Source organism: Artibeus jamaicensis, unplaced genomic scaffold (genome assembly GCF_021234435.1).
Source record: "Artibeus jamaicensis isolate MK-2021 breed Jamaican fruit bat unplaced genomic scaffold, CSHL_Jam_final scaffold_1689, whole genome shotgun sequence".
Classification (NCBI taxonomy): Eukaryota; Metazoa; Chordata; class Mammalia; order Chiroptera; family Phyllostomidae; genus Artibeus; species Artibeus jamaicensis.
This window is the reverse complement of record NW_026522029.1, coordinates 11,522,161-11,549,638: the sequence shown is the minus strand read 5'-3', so window position 1 is coordinate 11,549,638 and position 27,478 is coordinate 11,522,161. Positions and strand designations below refer to the sequence as shown.

The following is a 27,478-nucleotide window of genomic DNA, read 5'->3' as shown; positions in this document are numbered from 1 at the left end:
GATTTTTGTGATTCAGCTGCAACTTTGCGATCCCCTCTGAGGGTCGCCTTCAGGTGGGTGGACAGAGGAACTCCCCACCTCACCCCCGATGCTGAATCTGTTTCACATCCTATGTCAGCGGATCACAAAATGTGGGGTAAAAGAAAGACTCATGGAAGGGACCTAGTGTGATTTCTTTTTAGCTTATAATAAGTACTACGTAACGGGGTAAGCCGAGAAGATACTTCCTTCTTGACCCCACTTGAAAGTTGATCCATAGCAGTGACTGAGATTAAACTTCAGTGTACTTTATTAAAAATACTACTTTCACAGAAGTGAAGAGCCACAATTGCACAATGGTGGTCGCAATGGTAGAAAGACGTATTGCCGATAAAATGTGAGCAAGAGATTTAAAAATGACTGAAGAGCACCGCATTGGAAAGTTGAGGAACCGCAAAATGATTCATATTATTTTCCCATGGAAATAAAACCCTAGCTTTTTAAAGAAATGAAAAGGGGAGAAAGTGTTTCTTTTTTTTTCCTTTTTTTCTGATTCCTACCAGAATGTTTTCTTATGTGGAGCTAGAGACAGTAAAAAAAAAAAAAAAAAAAAAAAAAGACAGGTGAAAAAAAGAGAGACGTTCATGCATTTAAGCTACCATTAATCTCTGACTCTAATATAAGGCAGACCATTAATCTTTTGCAAAACTATGACTGTAGCCACGTAAGCCTTTTTAGTGCTTTTCATGACGAGGACGTGATGGGCCTTGTAAATGTAGGAATTAAGGTGTGTCTCCAACAGGTGAACTTATGCAGACTCAGCTGCTGTTTGAAACACCAATGCGATCATAAAAATGCTTTGGAGAAGTGGTGGAAAGTTGGAATAACGAAAAAACAAGAGGTCCTACAGAGTTTATCACAAATGACACCATTGAGATCAACGAACCCCTGTTACATGGGCTTATGTGTCATCCTCAGTCTTAATGATGTGGAAGAGGGTGACATTGAACAGGACCTGGTGACCATTGTTCCAGGCATAAAGAGCTCTATCCCTGGCATTGTAGTCGAGCATGGAGATGTGAAAGAATTGGTTGTGGAAGGGGATATCTGTGTACTCATAGGTGGAGGTTTTGGTCGAGTAGGAGTAATACACCTTTGCTCCGGTTAAGTGTGAGTTGGTGACGTACAGCGTCCCACAGATCATGAAGGACTCCCCCGCACTCCTCTTGGGATAGCCGGTGTTCCAGCTCTTCGTCACCTCCAAGGTGTCTTGGTTCAGCTGACTGATGACAATGTTGCCGGCATTCTGGTTCGTCGCGTACACGGCCCACAGCCCGATCTCGTCGGCCATGAGGTCGATGTCGGAGAAGCCCCCCCAGGTGTAGGGGTAGACGTTTTGAAAGCCAGCATACTCCAGGCTGCGCTGGGCGAGCACCCGGCCCAGGTCAAAGCTGTATTTGATGATGATGTTACTCTGATACTTGTTGAAATAGAGGGAGCCGTTGTACACCACGTGGTTGGTTCCTGCCCATTTGAAAGGGAGGTTGTATGTCCTGGACTCGGCTCCGCTGACAAAGTCCGCCATTGATTTGTACTCGCGGACAATTTTGTTGTTAGTGTAACTGTCCATGTACCAGACCTGGGAAGAAGGGAGAAAAAATAAATAAATGGAGTCCATAAATTCTGTACTCTTCTGAGAATCCCAAAGTAGAGACAGTTAAGAGTCAACACTTATGTGTATCACTATTCTCAGGCTCAAGAAACCACATCCTCTTAGCGCTGATGGTGCTGCAGGCTTTTGCAAAAACCATGGTGGCATGGCCCACGTGGAAAAAACCACGGAGTATACTTCCCTGAAGCTGATTTGTTTGTTGTCCCTTCTGCTGACCATTCAACGCCTAGGACTGAGTGAACCAATCCTGTATCAGCGCGAATCACGCCGCTTTCTGTAGTTACCTGATGGATCAGTGCGATCGGTCACTGCGAAAATACCACCTTCTCTGGAAGAAGGAGAGCAAATGTCTCTTCTGTGACGTGCTCTGGAAAATGTAGTCTAACTTCGTACTGTTTATTTCTCCTTTATGGACACTGCAGAACCTTCTAGAAACCAACACTTGTTCCTAGGACCAGCTTACAAGGACAACCGCCTTTTCATGTGGCCATTGTACTGCCTTGGCTACACTAATCTCATTTGGATGCAACCCTTTTGGGAATCGTAATGTATGCTGAGCTCTGGCAGCAGAACGTAAACAGGGCTACAGTAAGGTTCCAGCATATTGATTTATGTAATACAGGTATTGCCAATGTATGAAAATACCCCACCCCCCAAGTTTCAGTGCTGTTCCTTTAAAATTACCTCTAGACTGCAGGATATTTATTTAACCTTGTTTTGTGAATGGGTTAGCTCTTCAGTTTTTCACTTATTTGGTTTTTTTTTTTAACATGACAGAGCAGGTTTTAATAGAAATATATAGAGAATTTTGTGTTCTCGTAATTAGCTCTTTAAAGTGTGAAGAGTAAGACAAAAAGTAGACTCACTATCTTGGTGAGTTATAGGATGGAACATTTGAATAAAATAAGTTTGCCATCTATCTGTAGCTGTGTTAATATTATCATATTGCAAATATTTGCAGTGATCTAACAGTTTTCAGTGTGAAACCATATCCCTAAGGAAAATGAGCCACTCAGTAGACAAAAGGTGCAAATAAAACATCGTTGCCAGCAAAGGTGTTTGTGGAGGCTACACACCCTGTTGTTCTTCTCGGATGCCAGAGGATCGGTCATCCAGGCGCCGAAGCGGGTTCCAGAGGTCTTGATGGTGATCGGGCCCGTGATTTTCATCAGTTTGCCGCAGGCTGAAATTAGAGAAACGTACACATGTCAGGTGGCCATGAGCAACAATTCCAATGTACAAGAGTGAAAAAAATAACTCCTAAATCACGGGGTTAACGTCATGTATCCTGAAGGGATGATCATTTGTGCTGGGAGTCAGACAGTTAAATATAATGCGAACCATGAAGAGTTGCTTTTTCAGTGCTCTGAATCTAAAACATGAAGTTTGTTTTTATTTATTTGTATTGTTGACACTATTACAGATGTACCCTATTTCCCCTGCTTGCCCCCGTTCCCCTCCCCTCCCCTGCTAGGGATTAAAAAGAGGTAGTGATCTGCACAACCTGGAAAGAAACAAGTGAGGAGAGCCACAGTCAGCACAGCACAACTGTATCTTCTCGGAATCAGAAAAGTTACACAAATTGTTGACCCGTCTGTCTCCCCAGAAGCTCCTTCCCTCCCCATCCCTGGGCTTCAAGACTTTGCACAACTTCCATGAGTCAGAAACAGCTCTGCAAACGGCTTTTCAGCCTGTACTGAAGAATCTGCAGCCCCGTGAAGGTGTCGTTACAGGATAATAGCAACAGAAGTTCCACCGCAGTCGGCCTGAGTCAGTCTCCAAGTGTAAATGCCTCATGCAGATACTGGGGCCTCATACAGATACTGGAGCCTGAGAGCCAAGGACAAACAGCTCCCATAGCTCTAGCCCCACACCCTGGAGTCATGAGCTGTGAAAGATGCAGAGAATCCTTTGATGCAACAGATACCATGAAAACTAACAGCTTCATTCCGAATTGTAATGTTTTTATCAAATAAGATGTCGGGAAAGTCCTGGACTGCAAAAATGTCAAAGCCTAAACCAAAGAGAAACCCAGGCATTTTTGCAAGATTTTTAAATGGGGGAAATTTAGAAGTGATGGACCGTACCATTTTGAGAGGCAGCGTGAGGCCTGTGAGGGCCCAGCTGTGGTCTAGACCGAGGAGTGTTCTTTCCTGTCCATTTACACCCACTTCCCCTTTCTACTTGTTTTTCTTTTTTACTTAAAATTTTTTGTTCTTTTGCTTCCATGTTTCTTCCATTCTCCTCTGCCTGTCCTTAGAATCGATACATTTCTAGTTTGTATCTATTGGTGGCTGTGTGTTTGGAAGAGAAAGAACAGATCGCTAAAGCAAATCAAGAACACAACTAACCTCAGCTTGGAGCTTCCTTGTGTGATTAATTCACAACTGGCAGAATACTAAATTGTGCAGTCAGGAAGCCGATGAAGAATAGTAATATATTTTGTACTATGACTTCAGTGATATCTGCAAAGTTGAGTGTATTCTCTGAATAGTATGAGTGAACATAATATAACCAACTTAATATTTCTGATATCACAGGTGACAAGTACATGAAATCTCAAGTATATTGAAATAAATAGGAATATACTCACCCCCTGAAAATCCCCACAAAGCAAAATGTGTGTTTTCATTTTCCTTAGGCATGAATAATAGATTCAACAAAATAAAAATAGCAGAGGTAGCAGGTAAGAGATGCAAAGTAACTCTGATTTAAGAGGCTAAGGAATGTTCCTGGTTTTAAAACCTAAATATTCTGAGTATTAAAAAGTCATTATGCGATTTGGAAGACTCGTAATAAAGAGGAGACATTGGAACTTTTCAGGGAAAGCGTGTGAGTGGCCACAGGCAGATGGATTGGAATCAGACTGGTGTTGGGCTCCCCACCATTGATTGTGAACTGGAAGATGGTAATCGGCACCTTTACAGATCAGGGGGAAGATCAGAGGGAGATGGAATACATCATTCTCTGACAGACAAACTTCCCAAAGTTTCACCCTTTCTGAAGAAGTTACTTGGGAACATATTGTAGCAAAATAAGCGAGTAAACTAAGACAGGGCGAGACAAGAGACCAGGGACCAGTGACTTGTGTCTGAATGACGGCTGAGCAGGTCTTGAGAGCAATTAATCCAGAAGGAAAACAGACACTTCCAGGAGGGAGGTCTCAGCAATGAGAGGACTTGACCCTGGAAATCCTGTATGAGACCCCCCAGGGAAGACTGGGTCTGGTGAAGGCACATATGGAAGTACCAGCAAGGAGGACTAATTGGAACTTGACCCTAGTCATATCCTCCTTGGAGGGTCACAGATGCTGATACCTTGGAAAACATCCGAGTCCACCACTCAGCTCCTAAAGGACAAGGTGAGCACTGTCACAACATAAATGCTTCACTTGTAGAGTCAGCCGGTGACTAATGACAGAAAACAGATGTTTCGTCTGCTGTGTGATTGTAGAAAATGCAAGATGTCTCCAACCATGATGACAGGTAGGCAAAGCTCGCACTGGGAGATAATTAAAAACTGGGACAAGAAACGAGGGAAAGATGGGGTGTAACTAGCTCACATTTAAAAACATGCTGTTAAGATAGTTTTCCTGCAGTTGATGCAGAATAATGATTTCCAGATGAGGCTCCAAGTTACAGGGTTAAGGATCGAATGGTGACTCAGCACCAGCATCTTAGGAGGAGACAAGAAAGAAACCGGCTTTGGTGCAGCGACCTAAATCTTCATTTTGTGGAGCAGAAACTCAGTCAACAGTAGATAACACCGATTCAAAAAGGAGGGCAGGATAAGCATATTTTAGAGATAAGATATAACTACATCGAGCCTTAAAAATAAACTTAAATGGAGCTGCCTCTGGGGAGCAGAGATGGACCCAGACTGGGTTGCTCTGCAGCCTGAGCCCTCTGAGTCCCAGCATGTAATTTCTGGTCCTGTGCACGCAGTACTTACAATTTTAAAAGTTCAAATAGCCGCTACACGTAATGTCCACCATTGAATGTAAAAAGCAAAAAAAAAATCCCTTCACATATCGCCTGTTGGAAATCATTTTCAGGTTTTTATGTGCCAGGTGAGCACTGAAGATGGAGACAGTGTCCAGGAATGGGAGCTGTGAATATTCTGCATTTTAATTTGGTGTCAGTCCTGCAAGGATGGGATTGAAATAGTGTCCTTTGAACTCCCAGCTCTACCTTCTAGTTACATGGCAATCTCTCTCTCTCTAATTCCTTCAACCTTTAAAAAACCAGATTCCTTACAATGAATTGTAACATTCATCTGTTACTTCATCTATGTGTTAAGAAAAGCTAATACTGCATTGGTGATTGCATGGGTGAACCTGTGTGCAGGAACGGTACTAACAGATATTATGCATGTTCAGGCAAAAATGTGCATTTTATTTCAACATAGTAAGTGGTTATGACCTTGGAAAATAGGCTCCTGTAGAAGATCCACTTTCCATAGGAGAACAAATTAGTCTAAAATTTCCTGAAAACTATCCTTTAGAGATGAATAAGCTCCCACGATCATTTGAACAAAGAACGGATATGTGGAATCTGTTTGAATTTGTTCTGGAAATAGATCAGCATAATATCCCAGATATGAGACATAAACATAACAAAATGTTTGCCCCCATAAAACTGTATATCCAGAGTTAAAGGCCAAGAGGATACACAGTCAGGAAGAAATTGTGGTGACCACAAGTCATTTTTGATCCTGAGAGTGAATACTTTGTTTTTTGGAGTTGGACTGAACATTTTAGACAGTGAAACTGTACCACTAACCCTCAGAGGGAGCGTTTGAACCTGCCTTTCAGCAACACCAGCCCCTCCGCCATCGGGAGCCCCTGCCCTACTGCATGAAACACAGTTTGGACAAAGCAAGAAGACATGACGCCCATATTTCCCTCCCATGTGTGACATGGCTGATGTCATTCTCTGGGTTTAAAGACCTCCTGGATTCAGTTTCTGTAGACATAACGTTAATAGGAATGGAGTTGGATGGATTAGTTCAAATCTGCCCGGGAATTATCTTTGCCATGGATCTCATGCAATCGACATTTGCAAACAGCGACAGCTTGCAAGGGGCGTGGGCATCTGCCCCTCTGTGGTGTTTGGATCTAACCCAACGTTGTGCTCATAGGACAGGCGGGCAGTGCTGAGCCTTAGGCTGTTCTGACCAGGAATTGAGACAGAAATTATACCAGGGGTTAAAGGCTTCTGATACCTAAACCAAAAATGACGTTGCTTTCTTCTTGTAGCAATGGGCATTTTCTCTGAAAAATGTTAGAGGGTAAAACCAATCATTACTATTGAAATATAAAAGACAATTTAGTCATCGATCAGTCATTGACTGAGAAGTTACTATGTGCCGGCACTAAATCTGGGTGTTGACGGATGTGGATATAAGGAGACAACACAGGTTTATATAATGTAGCTTCTCAAAATGGCTTCGCTTGTGGCCATCCTCCCATTTCTTTCTGCTTTTTCTTTTTGACTCAGCTGGCAAGGAAAGTGACATGAGGCGATTATTTCAGACCAAATTATGATGGGAAGGAAAGGATGTAGCGTTGAGGGCACCGAGAATGTGTTGATATTACAATAAACAAAGGTTATGGAAATGCAGCTCTGAGCACTCTGATACATCATAGCCTTTCTTCCATTAAGACGGCCTTTGTAAGGAACTTGGAATTTATTTTGTTCCAAGCCACATTTACCCCTCCTCATCGACCAAACAGACCCATAAACTGTCAAATACAGAAGGAAACTAGCAAATGCGGCTTATCTTTCATGTTTAGCTTTTTATAAGAAATAAATGAGAAGGCCTGCAAAGGACCAGTTCAATGCACTTATATATTTTTATCAGGTCCTTGCTGTGGATCTTAATGGCACTTCTCCATGCAAAGGATACTTAGCTCTGTAACCTAGTAAATCAATATAATTTCGAAAAATTGAAATCTGTGAGAATTTGGCGAAGGGGCTTTTAAGTTAGATGTAACCATTTCCAAATATGCATGTGGAACTATGAGAACGCTCATTCCAGATAAAGAGGTTTCTTATCTAGTCTGTAGCCAGGAAGGTCCTGTGGTCATTTAGGAACCTGTGCTTTGTGTTCTTTAATTCTCCTGTGTGTGTTCCTCTTTCATTTCCCCCCAGGTGTGTCACCCACCAGCTCCCTCCCACCTGCCCAGTAACTCACAACGTCCAGTGTCGGCCTCTGTCTTCCTGTCACCAGCCTGACTTGAACCTCAGTCCACAACAAAAGTGAACTTTTTCATCCCCAACGTCCCATCCTCTGAGTAACCAATTTTTGTAGTATTAATCTAAGAAGCTTAGTTAAAGTGAAAAGTTAATAATCCAAAACATCGACAATTTAAAAATAAGATCCATATCTTAAAGGAGTTCCCCAGTCTCTTAATCTGAAATAGTATAGAGAGAATTTTGAACTACGTGGCAATAAACTTGCTTATAGCCCCAAATAGGTCTGCGGTAATTATGTACAGAAAGGTCCTTTTCTCTTGGCTGAGTCATGGGTAAGGTGCTGCACATAAAGTCCCTCTACATTGGGCGATCGTGATGGGGTGGCCTATTACCTAATCAACTCTCTTACCAGCCATCTTGTTCGGTGGGAGTATTTCATTCTGATTGCAGTCAGTGCTGCCTCAGAAAAATTTGGGTGCTGAAGGGAAGGCTTTTGTAAGTTGTCTTCAGATGGGGTGGTTCACCTGTTTGTTCATTCATTCATTCATTCATTCATTCATCCACTCATCAAGCTAAGATTTCATGCTCACCACCCACTGCTGGAGGTATTAGAATTACAATGGTGAGCAAGACATGAGACCTCTTTTCCAGTGAAGCTTACATTTTGATGAAAGAGCAAGGAATAAATAAAGAAGCAAATAAACTGGTATTTAAACAAGACAGTTTGATGAAGAGCGACTATGGGGCTGCTTCAGGCCAGGTCAGTAGGGAGACCTCTCAGATAACGGGGTATTCAGTCCGAGATCAGCCGAGGACCCACCCGCTGGAAAGGAAAGGGCGGACATCCAGGCAGTGGATTGGTTACAGGTGGAGAAGTCTCAGTGTCCAGATTTGGATCCTGATCCCGTCACTCATTCCCTGGGGGCTCGGACAGTATTTACCTCTCAGTGTCTCATGGGTACCAGTAGTCGTGATATGTGTCTCAAAGGGTTAGACAAGAGTATGGGGATGACCAGAGGGAAAGGAGGTGAGGGTGGATGACAGAGGGTTACAGGAGGGTAAATGGTGGGAGGAGGAGACTCGACTTGCAGAGGTGAACACGCGATACAACATACAGGTGATGTAGCAGGGGTGTTCGACCTTTTGGAGCCTTTGGGCCACACTGGGAGGAGGAGAGTTGTTTTGGGCCACACGGGAAATACACAAACACTAGTGAAAACTGATGAGCAAAAAGAGGTTTTAAGTACATTTACGATTTTGTGTTGGGCTGCACTTATAGCCATCCTGGGCCACAGGGGGCCCACAGGCCATGGGTTGGACACCCCTGTGTGTAAGCCACAGCAGGAGCTGCAGGAGGGACTCTTTCAGCGGAGAAGCAGGAGCAGTGGGTAGAGAAATACGGGGTTATGGGGGATCTCTATTGTGCTGATCTCACTGTTTAAGGAAAGACTGTTTAGGAATAATCTCATAGAGAGGGAGAAACCAATGATATAAAAGAAAGAATAAGTAGATAAATGAACCCTTGGGTAGATGCTAATTTAATCTATGTAGTAACCATGAGGAATCATGGCTCTATCTATTCTTTTAGGTGGTCTGTTTTGTCTGCCTCTTCCTCCACAACTTTTCAGGAAATTCCCCAGGAAATACTCTGTGTGTGGTACGTTCCGTCCAGGTTAGAGTGCTCAGGCGGATGTTAGGAGAGCTGATTTTGAATCTGAACCACCACATTACGTCCTCATATAATATTGGATAGCGCTGCTATTTTCTGGGATGGTTTCTTCACCTGTAAGATGGTCAGTCTGAGCTTGACATTTGGTTAATCTAACTGAGAGAATGTCCAATGAATAAGGAATCAACAAACTTTTAGATGCTGTTGGGGAGAAGGTAGTATTTGTGGTTGTAGTAACACACACACACACACCCCAGAATGATATGGTCACTCTTATCATCATCATCTATTCTTATTCTCAGGAAGCAAAATACAGAAAGGGCTCTCATTGATTTCATCCCGCTAGACATTTCTCTTACAAACACATAGTGGACTTCTAAGCTAAAATTCATCTTGTTAAATGAAATTGATAAAAAATGAAAGTTGCCAGAATTCATAAACACTGGCTCTTTTTGTTGTTAAAATTTTGTGGATTTTTATACTAAGTAAACACAGGAATTCTTAGATTCCGATGGAGGGCAGGAATTGTAAACATAAAGTGAAATAAACAGTAAGCATCATTTCTATTTCTTGGCTCCCCGAAATGAGCTCTTGTTCAAATAAATGATGATCTTTCTCACTTCACTCTCACTTTCCATGAGGACACGGGACACCAGGCAGAAAGGACAATTTCCCCAAATGCCTGGGAGACGAATGTTCCTGCAGAAGTGGAAGGCACAGAAAGAAGTTCAGAGTTTTGCTTCATTGATTTTCTCTTGCTATGGTCTTGTCTGCAGTGAGACATATGAGAACATTAGCATTTCATAATGTGTTTTGTCTGTACGGTTCTGTATATTCAGAAAATATGCTGAATCGGTCATGGAAGAGTGTGACCATCTTACTTTTGGATGCCTTTTAGACTTTGTAATATCAATTACAATCCATATTCATCAATCTGTAGCTCAGGAAAAGATGTGCTTTGGAATTCAGCAGAAAGATCAGTTTGGAGCAATGAAGCATTAATAACGTCTGTCTTCTCTTTTGTTTATTTCTTTAATATATATTTGTGCTTTGTAATGTCCTAGACTAATAGCTTCTGGATTTGAATCCTAAGGCCGTGATCATATAAGTAAGTTAAATAGAATAGTGAGTATTGTTTTATGATAGAATGTTATTTCTTTTTTACTTAGGGCCATTGAAGAACTCATATAGCAAGAAGTAGGTGTGATCTGATTTTTAAAGTCTTATCTATTGAGGTTACTTACAATAAGTTTACCTCTTCTATACATTTGATGATAAAATCTCTTTCTATTATTTATTAAAAATTTTTTTTTTATTTTTTTATTTATTAAAATTTTTTAAACTCAATGATTAGAGGGAAGAAGTGAGGGAGAAAGAGAGAGAGAGAGAAAGAGAGACATCAATATGTTCCACTTATGCATTTATTTGTTGACTCTTGTTTGTGCCCTGACTGAGGATCGAACCCACTACCTTGGTATATCGAGATGATGTTCTAACCAGCTGAGCTATCTGGCCAGGGCAACTGTTCCTATTACTTAGCCTTTTATTTGCATGTCTAATCGGACCCATTGTAGTGCTGAGGGAAAGATCAGACTGAATGTAGTAGTTGCTGTACTAGATCGGACCTAGAACGGGTTTGCACTGGGGTGTTCAGTCCATGGGACCAAGAATAATGGGTGTCAGAATACCTCTGTGTTCCACAGTTAACACAACTTCACCCCTGTTTTATTTTAAAAAAACTGCCTCAACCCTTTTTTGAGATCAAGCTTATATTATGAATATATATCTTCAAGGCAAAGCCTATTTAATACCCAAACCGAACAGAGCAGAACTATATTATGAAATCCCAAGTAATCTGGCAATGTATGCCTGCCTCCGAAAACACAGCTTTTATATCCTGCTAAGGCTTACAATTTAGTTGTAACCTAGGAAAACATAGGATATTAAAAAAGATAAATTATAAATCAATTTATAGTAAAATATACCACTATCTCCAAATGTATTAAAATAACCAGAGCTCCGGGGTTCCAGAAGCGTGAATCATCATCAAATTGGTGGACACAGGGCACTCTGCATCGAATGTCAAATTCTGCAAATTTCAGGGACAGCAGACCTGTCTGTGTTAAGTGACTCATTTGCAGGTCTTGTGAATGTAACTATCAGAGATTTTTTTTGGTCATTTTCCCCTATTATATTTGCAAGCTATATTGCACCTCTCTCCACTCCAGGCACACTGTTTGCGTTTTAATTCCCACTTTCACTGAGATTTTCCATGTTTCTTGCTCTAAGTGCTACACGTTGAGCCACATAGCAGGCGTTTTGGAACAGCGCCCTGCCCTGGTCTTGCAGAAAGAGCAGACGGCCACAGAATCAAAGGCGAAAAGGGCTTCGCTTTTGTTGCCTTTATCCCCACCCCACCCCATTTTTGGTTTTGTAAAAGATAAAGAGGTTTTATGTTTGACATACACCCATTTGTTTCTTGAAGGCAACATAAAGCTTTTCAATTTAAAAGTAATGTTGGCTTTCAAAGACAGTGTAGACATTTATTTTTTGCCTATTGCAAAAAGATGTTTTAAGACAATCTACAAAGATTTAGCTGGAAAAACACGCAGGGGCCCTGATCTCTCAGAGCAAGGACAACTAGGCCATAAGGGGGTAAAGATTTAAAAAAAGAAGCACATTGTCATTTTCAGTTTTCCGGAAACCACGTGAGCAATGTCTGACCACACTCAAGAGCCACCGGGGAAGGCCTGTGGGAACATGGGCGTCTGGTGTGTGGCAAGAAGACCTGTTAGAATTTGGGTGGGTGGGTGGGAGGAACGGGGGAGAAAAGGCTCAGGCTGCAGGGGGAGAGGGAGTTGTGTGTCCGGGAGGTGGTGAAAGTAGACACACCGTTGAGGAACTGAAAGAACAGAATTGCTCCAGTTCAGAGCAAGTGCATGGTGGGAACTTGAAGGAGAAGCCCTGCAGAATTAGGCAGAATCCGTGTCATCAACCCTGAAACACCAATCCAAAAGAACCTGTGCATCCCAATGTTCATAGCAGCGCTATTTACAATAGCCAAGTGCTGGAAGCAACCTAAGTGCCCATCAGTAAATGAGTGGATGAAAAAAACTGTGGTACATTTACACAAAGGAATACTATGCAGCAGAAAGAAAGAAGGAGCTTCTACCCTTTGTGACAGCGTGGATGGAACTGGAGACATTATGCTAAGTGAAATGAGCCAGGTGGTGAGGGACAAATACCATATGATCTCACTTTTAACTGGAACATAATTAACAAAAGAAAAAAGTAAACAAAATATAACCAGAGACATTGAAATGAAGAACAATCTAACAACAGAGGGGAGGGGGGAAGGGTTTTTAGGAACTACTATAAAGGACACATAGACAAAACCAAGGGGGAGGGTGGACGCAAGGGAGGGAGGTGGGTTTGGCTGGGGTCAGGCGGAGTGGTGGGAAAATTCAGACAACTATAATTGAACAACAATAAAATAATGAAAAGAATTGGGACAAGCCATGCAAACTTATTTGGATTTCATTTCAAAGGAAAATTGCTTGAACGCAGGTGTGGTCTCAGTAGATCTGCATTTGCAGAGATGACTGTAGTGTCCAATGTGGTGGAGAGGAAAGGACTTCAGATGAGGGCAGTGGGGGCGGGGCTGCTGTGACTGAGGGGCAGCAGAATAGGCTGGGATTCAGGTGGCAGAGGTGAGGGTGCCTGGAAAGGAGGTTTGGGAGATTGCTGGGGGTTGGGGGTGGGATAATGGGGTGCCTGCAAGTGAGCGCCGTTCAGAGAAGAGTCAAAACAGACTCTCAGGCTTCTTGCTACAGCCCTTGGGTTCTGCGTCCTGAGTCAAAGTCAACTGGGGCATCTGGGGAGTTGCTCTGTTATTGCACGCACCCAACAAAAGACAGCTGTGTGGGGAACCATCTCGGTCTTTGAACGGAGGAGGACTTGGGTTTGAAGTTGCTCCCTCCAACACGTGCCTCCACAAAGGAGTTCCAACTGAGCAGTCTGTTTTCAAAAGATGGCCAAGGATAAGACCTAACCCAGAGTTCTCGCGGTGATCGGAGTGACTGCACATGGAAGCGCTGTGAATGCTGCTTGTCTTTCTCGTGCTTGCTGTCCCCACCAAAGCCAAGCTCTGTGACCTTGCAGGGACCCAGGCTGCTGCTCACTTTTGCAGCCCGGACACCTGGCAGAGTGCCTGCACGCAGTGGGGACTCCTTACATATGTGTTGAATGTGCAGATATGACGATGACCACATTGACGTCGCGTTCCCCTTTAAAACCAATGCGGCATGAACGTGGTACAGGTAAGAACCCAAGTCTCATTACTTGGGACCTCGAGTTTTGAATGTTACTGTCACTCCTATTGGACGTGAAGCCTCGAAGCTGCAGTGTGCATGCAAAGGTGTGCCTTGCGTTTCACTGGATAGCACCAAACCTTGGTCGCCAGACAGAGCTACGGTGAGGCAGAGGGTGCATGCAGGCTGGGAACTGGAAGGCCTACTGTAGTCTACACTAAATGCTTATTGGTGGCCCCAGGGGGGCGCGGGACCTTTCACTGTGTTTCCAGTTAAATTCTCACATGCATATGATTACCTTTTGCTTGTCAGGGAATGTGGTAGGATTTAATTAAGCACAGGGGACTTTGTTTTATTCAGTGTCTCGTAGTAGAAGACTAAGCATTTAGGAAAGAGCATTACTGTCCCTCACTCAGGTCACTAGGGTGCATTGCTGCTGAAGCATTTTTTTCTTAACTTCTATTTTCACCCAAACTTGAATTCTCCAGCAGTAATGAGCCCACTGGTGCTCTCATTGTCTCAGTTGCTTGTGATTCATCTGGCGTGGAAGGAACTGTGACCTTGCACACGATAAGTCTCGTTTGCTTTTTAGTGACCTTAAAATTCACAGGATGTGCACTGTGACATTTTCCCAAAAGGCCAACCCACTGATAAGGTGAGGAGAAATGCATTCGTCACAGGTGCAGTTTTGCTTTCTCTCCCAATCCATTCCCACTGTGCTGGGCGGTTTTTGTGGAGAAGGAAGAGGCGCCTTTGATGAATGAGTCTTGCTTCTGTGACTGCATTGCCAACACCATGATTGTCCCAAGTCCTACTCAAGAACTGAGCAGCAGGACACCTGGGCATAGACCCTTTGGAACCCTGACCCTCTGATACGTTTTTTCATTTTCCTGCATTTCCTGTAAATGGTCCTGATGTGGATTAGCATGGATTTTCTGAGTTCGTGTGTTCTGATATTTTGATATTTGGGCACTAACCAATGAGATAATACTAGGCATGGAGTTAAAAGGGTTCACAGAGATGATTTGGTTTAATCTGTACCAATTTCCAAGGAGTAAAGTGTTAATAAAACTATAACTTGGTATGACACTTAAAATTATGTGCTTGTGTTTTCTTTTGCAAATATATATATATATATATAATACACATTATATATATCTTATTAGATGCCTCCTTTCATAATGGAGTCAATCTTTTTTAAGGGAAAATAGGAAGATTCATTTATTTATCTTTTTCAGGGATCATGTGGCTTTGTGTTTCCTGTTATGAGGGCTGTTTGTCTTTATCTGGGCACGTGGTCTACATTGTCATTAAGGTCAGTGGTTCAGTTGATGAACAGTCTCTCTGCTCAGGAGACTCTCTCTCGGTAACGGTCTGGATTAACTGATGCAGACTCGGCGTGATGGTGGGAATCAGTCAGTCCCCGGGACAGAAAGCACAAAAGCATTAGAAGCCCTGTGGTGCCAGCCTCTCTGCTGAGTGGGCAGGGATCTGCGGGCTGCTAATGACCTCACACGAGTTTATGGCGTGTGACTACTATTTTCAGTATTTTGCAAGGTCAGATTAGCTAACTCAAATAGCGGCCATGTCATCAAATAAGAAAGTTAGATACTAGTTTTACTGCGGTTTAGTATCTATATTGGTTGCTGGATATTTTTGATGAGTTAAAATAAAAACAAATATTAACTAACGAATGCAGTTTCTTCGACAGTCACATTCTTTCAAACTTACTGGCCTATGGGGGAGAATTAATAAAAAGATATATATTGTAGGTCACAACCCTAAGGCCTAAGAGCACCACAGAAACATTTTTTCTCGTCTAGTAGGAGGAAGTAGGATGGATTTGTGTTTACTTAGATTAACCCTCTTTGCCCCAAATATCACTGTCACTGTTGGAGGAGAATGGAGTGTGGGGAGTTGAATGCAGATTAGAGGAAGCACCGGGGAAAAGTTAGAATTTCCGGCTGCAGCAGACAGTACGTCCAGCCACGTGAACTCAGAGCGAGCACAGGGTGGGGGTCAAAGTAGGTTTCCAGTCGTGACTGCGCAAAGCACACAGTTCATTCTATTACCATCATTGGTTAATCACGGTATTATTTTTTTGTGCAAACCACTGTAGACCTACTTTTGGCAATGTTAGAAGTGAAGTTCATGTCTAAAATTGAGCAAATTCCAAGAGTTTCCCTTGTTAATCCCTCAAAAACATCACGGACACATTAGGTCGGGCTCACAGTGTTGACTAGGTACAATCTTTCTGGCGTCTGTCCTTGCTTTGATGCAGTCTGATTGTACTTGACAGCCCTTGAGGGAAGAACAAGTGAGCAGTACCAGCCTGGTCTCGCTGTGCAAGCCTATTTCTCAGGTTGATTGGGAGATGCTAGGAATGGCAGAGTGAATTGATGGGTCTTTCACATGTTCGTGGAACCCGTTCAAATTTTATTTTAAAACATATTTTACCCTTTGAAATTTTGTACTGGTAATTGTTCTCCTTAAATTTTTTACTCCTCTTCCACATTTATTTCCTATTCCAGAACATTTTCTTTACCTTGAGAAAACATTTTTCTGTGGTCATAAAGCTGCACCCTGCCCCCCTTCCCCCACCGCCATGTCACATGTCAACAACTAAAATACTGTTCCTAAGTGTGCTTATGACCCTCGTTTATTCACTTCCTTACCACTTATTACTCTGCAGGAAGTTACAGATCAGTCCCGTGATGCCTTCAATTGAAAAATTAGCCCATGGACACAATGAAGAGTTTGTGAACTCCGTCCAGGTTGGGTCAAGAACTGCAGTCCAAGACCCAGGTCCCCCCAGTACTGGGCCCCCTACAGAATAGTATCTGTCTGTCTCTCCTTGTGACTTCTGACATCAGCCACAGCCTCTGTGGGCAGCTCTGCAGGGTATGGGGTGGTTCGGGTTGGCTTTAGTCATTGCTGTTTTACGTGGCCCCCAGCTTCCTTCCCTACATCCTCCAACTTTCCCCACAACCAGAAATGCCTCCCCTCTCCCCTGGCCAAGCAGCGATTGGTCATCACACCCTGTCTGTCTGTATTAAAACCGATTTCCATTGGTGTAGCTGATAGAATGGGCTGTATTTACCAGACTACTTATTTCAAACACAACAGGGAGATCTGCAAATCAGGGAAGCTGTTCATCAAAGACCACTGGGTTCCCAGGTGCGCCGAAGCCATTAAGAACCACTAACCTTACACTTCGAAAGCAGGCCCTGGGTGCCCTCTAACCAGGCGTTTCTGACCGTTTGCACGAAAGCCGTGTTCACGGACACCACGGAAAACCCAACTGAGACTGAGCTCGGCGGCGCTACTCACTCAGCTTCTTCATGCAGTCGCGGAGCCTGGTCTCCAGGCTGAGCACGCGCTGGTGCAGCTCCTCGTAGTCGTAGGCCCCGATCTCCTCCTGGATGCCCGTGAGGACGGTGGACAGGTTCCGGATCTCCTCCTTGAACTGGGTGATGAGCCTGGCGTCGGTTTTGTACTGCTCCAGGACCGGGATCAAGGGCAGCAGCTCGTCCATCTTTTCCTTCAGCTCCTGTGGAAAGCAGTGCAGTGTTTCCAAGAGCCGTTTCAGCGGCTGTGCGTCTAGTCTGATACCAAGAGGGGGTGATTGAAATGGACTCAAAACGCCTTATTGATTTTGGGGGGAGGTTGGAATGAGGTGTTTTGTGAAAATGGGAAGTGGCTGCATGGTCATTAGTAGTAAGTCCACTTATCTTTTCAATAGAAGAACCTCTCCTTAAATGGTTACAGGGTTTTCTAGAGCACAAATCCATCTTTCCCATAATTACGGAAGCTTCCTATGGTAGCGATTAAGCATGTAGGTACCATCTCACTTTCTGGCAGCATTTCAGGAAGCCCACGATGCATGGTTTAGTTAGAGCGTGCACGGCGGGTCCACCTTCTAAGTATGAATTATTAGAAATAGACCCGATGTCCTGTGCCGGTTCAGTTATATCTAATTATTCATTTACTGATTATTCATTGTGTAGGGGGACTCCGAGGAAATTTGGGAAAACAGCTTTTCCCTAGTGGAACTTTCCATTGGTGGCCTTTCTCCACCCTGCCCCCCCCCATTTCACCCAGGCCCCCCTCCCTCTCTTTAGAACCCATCTTAGCAGCGTGTCCTCAGAAAGGTTAAGTTCACCAAGCGTGATCAATCCTGCGCACGAAGAAATGTATGCTGCTGTTTGCCATTTTGAACTATCACCCGCGCTTTAACTTCATTTGCCTCAGCGGAGACCGCGTGTGAGACCTCTTTATGTAGGTGAGGCAGCTGGCTTACCCGCGTGGTGCATTGACCCTTTCAGGGACCGAGGTGCTCCTGGGGTTATAGAACAAAGACAGGTGGCCGGCTGCATAGTTATTAGAAACTAGTATGTTGGTTCTGGTCTAGAGGGGAAGATGTGCGTGTTGCTGAGACCCTGACCCTCCCTCCCAGCATCACAGGGCAGAGCCACACGTGGGACCGAGCCACACCTGCAGCTCCACGCTCATTTTCTAGACGTGCCACCTCCTCATCTCTTCCTTGAACTTGCTGGTGGGGGCGGGGGAAAGCATTTCCTGCACTGGATTCAGTTGTGAGTTCACTGCAGATGATCTCATCAGTGGAAAGAGCGGTCACCAGTGTGACCACTGGGGAATAACCCGTAGGTGCTGTGGGAAACCATGCTGCACACCAGCCAAATTAAGGGGCTGGAAACTGCCTTTTATGGTGATACTGAGTAGATGCTATGGCTGTAAGTGCATCAAGATAGTAGCAGCTCACGCTGCTGACCCAACGATGGGCTCTTGTTTCTGGTGAGACCATTTCTACTTGCTGTACACTCTGTAAGCTGGGAATTCTTCGGATTTGCCTGTCTGGGCATGTTGAGTGGGAGGAGACAGAGTCTGAGTTACTGAGAAAGATTCATAAATATTACAGCCAAAGGGCAGAATTGCGGGGCTTTGCTCATGTTGGTGGCTCACCTGAAATAACCTTATTGCTGTGAGCACCTGGTGACATCCTGAACGGAAGGCATAGTTGCTTCATTAGGGGTTCAAGGGGGAGGGTTAGCTCTGTGGGTACCATCGGCCGTACATGGCACATAACAACTGTTTCAGTGAAGAGTTTAGGGTGTACTATGAGAATATTGAAAAGAGAGCAATACAGTATCGCAATTTTAGTGGCAGTTTTTTTTTTCCTCCTGAACTGAAAAAAAAAGAGGTTATTTATATTTTTGGACCTTTTCAAAAATTCATAATTTGATTATTGGCAGTCAGTTTTGAAACTCTGGACACTTGTCAGAGAGCAGTGGAAGGTGCAGCCAAGGTGCCTATCAGGTATTTAAAAAGGTTAAAATCGAATAGCACGGCTCCGTGTTTCCTAATTCCTTCTAGAATTCTGCTTTCTAATGTGCTGCTCGTGTAGCAGAGTTTGCACTGGCTGCCTTGTTCAACCACGATCTCTTCCTGTAAGAATGATGGTCTCCCATGTGGTAACTAGAACGGACTTACCATCTTAAAGAGTACAGCAGAATGAGCCTACTTAGTGTCTTCGAAATTGAATTTATTGGGGTGATACTGGTTAATAAAGTTATGTAGGTCAGGTGGACAAGTCTATAACATCTCACCTGTATATTGACTTGTGTGCTCACCACCCCAAGTCAAGTCTCCTTCCATCACCATTTGTCCCCCTTCACCCTCTTCTGCCTTGCACTACCCCCCCCCCCCGTTCCCCAGTAATCTTTGGACTATTGTCTGTATCTGTACGTTTTCCATGCTTTTTTTTTTTTTTTTTGCTTCATGCATCCACCTTTTTTTATAAGTTGACAATGGCATGCCAGAGGAGGACTTCCTTCCCATTAAAAGGATTTTTCCATGTTTCCATTTAGGGTGGTCCATTTCTTCTCAAAGACACCATCCCAGCCCGTAGAGCAGGGATGTCAAACTCGTTTTCACTGGGAGCCACATCAGCCCCACAGTTGCTTCAAAGGGCCGAATATGATTTTAGGTCTGTGTAACTGTAACTACTGGAATAGATGCAAGGAGCTCTACATTCGGCCCTGGTGAAAATGAGTTTGACTCCCCTGCCTTAGAGCAAAATCTGACTCATGGTCGGAGGATTCAGTGAGGAAATAAACTCAGAAAACATATATTGACCATCTGATTATTCTGCAGTAGTATTCAGACCTACGGTCTACTCGGAGAGGGGCTTTCACTGACTGCAGAAGGTGTGACCCAGGAGCTCTGCTTGGGGGTCCCGACACACCTGAAATGTGTGACCCCGGACAGATTGCTCAGCTTCCCTGAATGTCATTCTCTTCATCTGTGTGATGGGGACAAAGGCAGAGCCCAGCCTCTGGGACAGTGGTGAGGGTCACATTAGTTAACATATAATGTATTAAATGTATTACTCTGTGCTGAGTGATTGTAATTCTTCACAGACACAATGTTATCATCACTATTACTATTTGGACTTTGACACACAGTTTCTCTCTCTGCTTGGATTACACAAAAATCATTTTGTGATTGGAACGATAAAACTCATTATGTCAAAAATGGAAAAATAAAAAATCATTATGTCACGTGCTGCCTGAAAATTAAATTTTTTTATTGGTTGCCTGCCCATTGCCGGGCAAACTTATGGAACAGGCCAATTATTTCCTTGTGTGCCTCTCAGCTTTGTATCTTTTTGTTTCTGCTTTCTTGTCCTCTCCCAGAAGTTCCCACAGATGCACCTGTGTCACCCATCCTGTGTCCCTGGCCACCTCAAGCTGTCCCTTGGCGTCACAGAGCTCTGCATTGAGCTCGGATGCTGTCTCTGTGCCCAACACCCCGAGCACCTCCCCTTCTGTCTTCCTTCCTGGGGGAGCTGTGTGATGGGCTGCCCACCTTCGGTCCTGCTGGTGGCCCCGGCCAGGCCCCCATTGCTGCCCACAGGTCACACTCCCATCCTGAACACAGAACATTGACACGGAAAACTTTCTGGCTTTCTTGATCTCAGATCTCTGGGGTTTAAAACACTTCTACTGGGGGGGAAGGGCATCAGTCCAAAACGGTGTTCTTGAATATTGCCAAACCTTCTAACTCTTCTGCTCTGTAAACAAAATGAAACAAAATTCCTCTTCCCTTTGTGCTGTTAAATAATGTTTACACCTCTTCACTCTGTTTTACCTGCCTGTTAGCAGTTTATTATATCTCCAGTAGAGGGCTCACCCTGCCTTGCACACAGTACGTGCTCAGTAAATACCAGCGAAAATGAATTCATTTGTTTCTCAGCCTTACATCCTTCCTGTTTACCATCCTCCTGTGCATTCTCTATTCTTCTCTGATTTCCAGTAGTCTTTGAATGTACTGTACCTTCCACACTTTGCTTTAATTTGTTCTAATTTCTTAACCTCTCGGCCGTGCATCCATCTTTCTTCAGATTAAACCTCACCATTCATTACTTCAGGCCTCTTGTCCTTTCAGGTGAAAATTTGGAAGTGGTTCCATGTGAGCCGTTTTCTGTCATTTTCTACTCAGGCCCTTGAGCACCACGGAAGAATGTGACAAAGCCACAGACTCTCTGCCTCCGTGAAACGTGCCCTGCAGAGATCCTGTGCCCGTCCCTGGCTAGCATTCTGCCACCAAGGCTGTGTGTGAACCTGACTGAGAACTTGAGTCCAGACCTGCTCCCTGACCTTCAGCAGTGGGTCTCACTTCCTCACGGGCAGGGAAAGCTGTGGCCATTACGTTTATGAAAGTAGAATGTGCTTTGTAAGCGATGTGCTGTCTTTTTGCACAGTGGACTCTTTCTTTTTTATAGAGGTTTAGATGGTATTATCATAGTCGGATTTCGTCTTAATCTATGACACTAACATTACTTAATAAAACTCCACACAGCATGATTAAAAGCACCATTTCTCCATTTTCAGTGTTTCTCAGTAATTGCCAACAAACCACTTAAAGTCTTTAAAAAAGACTTTTTTGGTGTCAAATCATGAAGCAACCCTCTTCTTATGCCTATTAATAATGGTAGTATTGCCTCCTTTAATTATTTATATTCTCAATATTTCTCATATTAGCAGACCGTAAAGTCATTGGGAAAAAAAACCCCTCTGATAGATTTAATTATTAACTTTCCCTTAGATTTCTCCTTGCCATCAATACCGAAGTGCAAATCTATCCAGAGACTCCCCCTTGCTCGTGGAGGATGAAACTCCTTTTTATAGCAAGTCCTCGTTGCTTGCCTACCAGCTAATGGTCAGTTTCAGTGGGCAGGTGATTGACGTCCCCGGGGCATCTTTCCCCTGCGCACATGGGCCAGTGCACAGTTATTTCTAGCTGCCTGCCATGCTGGCTGTCCATCACGCTCCCTGTCTCGTTTGGATTGACAAGGTGGCAGAAGTCAAACCTACCTGAAAATGCTTGGTCATTAGCGTCTTCCGATCGTCTTCAATCTGCCGAAACTTGGCCTTCAACCCTTTCATTTGAGTTTCCATTTTTAGGACATACTGGAAATCTCTCTGAGTTCTCAAGTTTAAGACTTCAATAGACTGGGACATATTCTGAACCTGTTAAACAAGAACAGTAGCCGTCAGTGATTGTACAGGTCGATTGTTCCAATTACTACGGACAGAACAAAAGTAGCATTAACACGGAGCACTTGAAATACCAAGTCCGTAATTGTATTTCCACATGACATGTTTTCAGAAGGACAATTCTTTATGATTAAACATTCAAAGAATTCAGCCAGAGAAAATTATACCTAGGCAGGAAATAATAAAATGGACATCCTTGCATTAGAAATGACTGCATATAAATAAGAACTTAATATGTCAGAAAAATGCATTAAAAAAAAACAGAATTTTTATTCCAGGGCTTTGTAAGCTTATCAATGCCCTGTTCTGTTAAAACTTGAAAGAAGTTGTTTCCGTAGGTACTAACTCTGACTTCTTCAAAATCTGTGATGTGTGGCAGTTGTGAATGATGGAAATTCATGTCTAATAGACCTAGCCCACATTCACTCCCAAACAGTTTCTTCAAGCTGCCCCGGAGGTGCCCCCAGAGGTGAGGCTGAGTCAACCAAGACAGCTGGTGGCGGTCCTCAGACACCTGCCGAAACACTTCCTACCTCTGCCGTCTTAGAGGCCTGAGAAATGGCATTTGTGTGGGGTGTTTGATGGGCAGGCAGTGGACGCAGGACAAGCTCCTGGCACCGTCCCAAGCCCACTGAGCCCCAGGCTATTTAGAAGTAGGAAACAGATGACCCGAAAAGCATGTGGAAATGAGGACAGGCCACTCTAACCGTGTGGCAGTAACATTCTGACAATACAATGAAAGGCTCTAACAGGAGACCCGTTAAAGCAGCTGAGGAACGGAGTAGGGTGCACCGTTTGAAAGGACAAGACAGAGCTCCGTGCCTTTGCTACTCCCAGTATTGTCTGCAGAGCAACCACCTGGGCCTCCTCCCGGGAGCATCTCCAACAGGCAGCATCTCGTCTGGAAATCAGACTCTGCATTTCATTGAGATCCCCCAGTGATCCCTTGGCTTGTTACATTTCGAGAAGCGATGCTTTACATGGGGGGATTTCCATGAGAAAAGCAAGTAAGAAAAGCAAGTGTAAAAAATAACATAACTTGGTTTCTAAATTCAGAATGAAATTCTCCGTCATGCACACCGATGCCTGCATATATGTGAAAGAAAATGGAGCAGACAAGCCAGCACTCATGGGGAAAGGTGGGGAAGGTGCAGAAGAACACAGGTTAGGTTGTTAACGCTAGTTTCTGGTGGGGCGTGAGCTGTGGGTAAGAAGTAGTTACGTGGTGGAAAGAGGTCCTGGGAAACATAATATGTATAAATCCTTCCGCAAAGAATGTGCTTGCATAAACAAAAAAAATGAAATCACGGACAGCAAAATTATGGTAGCGGGATTTCAGGAGATTTTTACTTTGTTTCATACACTTTTTAGTTACTCCATTTATTTTTAATACATATGTATATCATATTTATTATATACACATATAAGCATTATGTGTATATAATAAATAGTATGTATGTATATTATATCTAAGCATCTATCATGAGTATAAAGTCACTTTCATTGCAAAAATTGTGACTTACAAATAAAGAAGGAATCATTTGTTCAGAGACAGATTTCCATCATCCAGTAAAGCCACAAAGCCTAGGCCCGCCCACCTTGTGACTCTGCATGATTGACAATTTTTCTGACGAAGCAGAAGAGCTCTGGACTCTCCTGCTGTGGCTGACCGCAGTTCCTCTGCCCCTCTTCTTAGAGAAGGTCAGGTTTCCCCATTTCTGTTTCAGCTCTGGTGGTCCGTAGTTCTGTCCCATCTCATCCGGACACAGGAACTACAGTCTCACTTGTATTAAGAGTAACTGTATAATGAGCGTGTTGGGTGGGGACAGAAAAGTGGGTGAGGGCAGAAAAGGGGCTGCCGTCCCCTGAGCTCCATGAGATCAGCAGCTGTGTCCTCCTCAGATCTTTTATCTCTAAGGCCTTTCACAGAACCAGGCACAGAATAATTGCTCAGTAAATACCTATTGGGTAAAATTAACTTAGGTTTCCAATGGTAGCTAGTGTGGAATTAGCATTTTAAAACTTTAAGGAAAGTTTCCTCCTCCTTCCCGTAGTTAGGTCACGCATTACCTGACTCCCAAATCTATATTAATTTAGCGTCATTCCTACATTGAGAAAGCATCATTCAAAAAAAATCTCTAGTGCGGTGCAAAATTACCGAGACAGTATTAAAAGCACAGTAACGGCCTCTTGGATAAATGTAATGTTTTCAAAATACTTTCCAGTAGAGACGTAAAAGAAGATTGGAGCTGAGAAATCAGTAATCTGAGGGAGAAATACATTTTAATCTAAAAGAAAAATTGAATTAAGGGAGTAAATATTTTTTATTTATATAATTAATTTCCCTAGTAACTAGTCTTAAACTACATATTTGAGCTTTTTTTTATATTGTCTTCATGTGTCTTTCATATATATTTGAGTTTTTTTCATATTGGGATAAACATTCCTACTTTATGTCAATCATGTAAAGTCACAAAGCTTTACTTTGTGACTTGACTTTGTGACTTTACGGGATGGAAAAAATCTGTCTCTAAATAAGGTTAAAGACAATACCCAAGATGAATCATAGCTTGTGTCATGGTTTTTAACAGTTGAGAGGCACATTCACTAAGGTCATCAATTGGAATGAAACGACATTCACTCTTGTCTGGAGCACAGATACTGAAGGGGCAGGAACAGTAGGATCTTATTATAAAAAGAAACTTAAGATAGAATCAATATATGATGGTAGCTCTGAGGGGGGGAGGAGGAAAAGCAGACTAATCTTTCTATAAAATCATGAAAAACAAGCTTTAACATCTAAGGCGTCAGTAGACTTCCGATCATACCCACAGAGGGACCCAATTTTCACACAGGTTCGTGGGAGGAGGCCACTGTCTGGCTCGAGACTATGGAAACTAGGAGTGTCTGTAGTCACAGTGGATTTGATGTCTTCCCTCTAGCTTCTCTTTCTTTTCTATAAAAAGTTCCCACCCGTTGCCATCACTGCGTGGATGGTCACGGAAAGGAGAGAGGGCAGAGGGTGAATTGCGGATCATGACATCCCCTAAAAGCTACCTGATTTATCTTATTATCCCTGATGGTGTTGCAAACTCTGAGATGCTATCATCCTCCCGTGAGTCTGTCCACCCCGGCTGGCCTACGGTTATTCAGAGCACCACACAGTAGAGGGCTGAGTAAGACTCATCGAAAGAAAGCATGTATTGCTTTGTTTTGTTTTGTTCTCCCCACACTAGACATCAATAACTTTTCATGAGCCGACTTTTATCTGGAAAAGAGAATAAATCAGGGGCATTCTGCATTTGATGGTTAGGGACCTGGCTTAAGTAAATTATACAGAGAGAGAATGCTATTGAATGAAATTGAAGAGCTTAATGTTCTAAGGCATGACTTAGAGAATGATGATAAATACTTGGAATTATTCATGATCTGTCCTGAGAGCTTGCACAGCACGGGCCATTATTTTAACCTCCTTGTGAGCTTGATAATGGGAACCCAAATCTGAACTCAAAGAGCTGGGATGTGAGCCCGAGACCTGACGCTCGATTCCTGGCATCAGAATAAGACTTCCTGCTTTTTTCTCTTTTCTCAAGAAGACAGTCACTGGATATCAAGATAGATGATAGTGCGCCAGCTCTGAGAAAACGAGGTTGGGAAAAGTAAAAAGTCACATAAATAGAACACAGCACGGGGGGTATTTATTTGAGAAGAGCACCTGTTGGGAGGACCCTGATCCCCACCCTGCCTTCCCCCACTTCCCGTGGTGGACTGCAACAAAAGTGTGCCCAGGGGACACCCGGGACACCTACCTTTTCGAGCAGCTGGCGGAGCTGCCTGCTTTTGGCATCCCGGGAGCACAGGTTCTGCTCTGGAGCGACCACCGTACAGATGCACCGCCCATCGGGATCCTGTGCGGAGCTGTAAACTTGCCATCCTTCCTTGGGACTAATCTGAGTCTGTGGAAAGCAACGGCAGCACACAGAACATGGTCCCTGTTACAGGGTGCAGAGAAGGCAGCTTCGGAGCATTTTAAGCAAAGCATCTTTGTGATAAGTCAAGTTTTGCTTCCTTGTATTGGATTGGTTGGGAGGCCACTGGTTGACCGAAGCGGACGGGTTTCGGGTGCACGATTCCACAACACATCCATCTGTACACTGCATGGTGTGTTCACCGCCCCAAGTCAAGTCCATCACCATGTATCCTCCCTCCCCCTCCCCTTTGTGTTTCTGTTCTTTAACATTAAAAAGAAAGTGAGTGAACTGTGGCGGACCCTGTCCAGCAGAGTCCACCTGCTGTGGCTGATGACGAGAATCAATGCACAGGTGACAACAGTCCTGTGTGGAAAAAGGGGACAGGCACGACTACTCTTTCAAGGGGAGAGTGCCTATGGTGCCTTGGCCACTCCCTCAAGAGGGGAGCGCCCCAACCCTTGCCTAGACAGGCTTTTATTGTTTTCCTGGGGTCTTACATCAAAGAAAGATTTATTATCTATCACATAGAATATTACTGTCTACATCCTAGGTACAATCAAGGAAATGAAAATAACATGCAGAGGGGGGATGGTGATGAGCTGACTAGCTCTGTCCTTGGGAGAGCTCACACAGGCTTTGGAAGTTACCTTGAAGATAGACAATACACATTTGTTGCTTTAGAGCAGGATGAGGGAGTTTTAGCAAGAGTAAACCATAACAATCTGTATGCATTTTCTAGTCCTGATTCCCACGGAAAACTCGGTTTGAAGGTCTGGCTCCTGCCCACCACTTCGCTTCTGCAGGTTTTCCATACAGAGCTGAGTCACATTTGCCAGGCCAAGACAAACCGGTCCCCTACAGTGAACAGTTAGCACGAGCGGCCCAGCTTCATTCAGTCACACCTCCCTTATGAGCACTCAGAAGCAACAGCTCTCTCTGTCTTCAGGCTCCAAGTCAGTAAGTGCACAGCCATCCCACTCTGCTCCCTGATGCCTTCGCTGTATTTGGACACAGCGATTTTAGAAGCATCTGATAACCACTTAGACACACGTGACCAAGGCTTTCTATGGAAGATCTCTTAGCTCCTCTTCCTCAACCGTA

At 43.7% G+C, this 27,478-nt stretch overlaps 1 protein-coding gene across 2 annotated transcripts in view; it reads right to left on the bottom strand.

Moving 5' to 3' along the window:
- Positions 1–877: 877 nt before the first annotated feature.
- OLFM3 (olfactomedin 3) overlaps positions 878–27,478 on the bottom strand; it is a 150,046-nt gene continuing 123,445 nt past the window's right edge. For both annotated transcript variants that reach the window (XM_037153089.2, XM_037153088.2), the window contains exons 2-6: positions 26,216–26,362; positions 22,224–22,379; positions 17,158–17,377; positions 2,728–2,834; positions 878–1,618 (exon numbers count right to left, since the gene is read on the bottom strand). In XM_037153089.2, the coding sequence (XP_037008984.1) occupies positions 941–1,618; positions 2,728–2,834; positions 17,158–17,377; positions 22,224–22,379; positions 26,216–26,362 (1,308 nt within the window). In that variant the 3' untranslated portion in view covers positions 878–940. The remainder of the gene's footprint in view (positions 1,619–2,727; positions 2,835–17,157; positions 17,378–22,223; positions 22,380–26,215; positions 26,363–27,478) is intronic.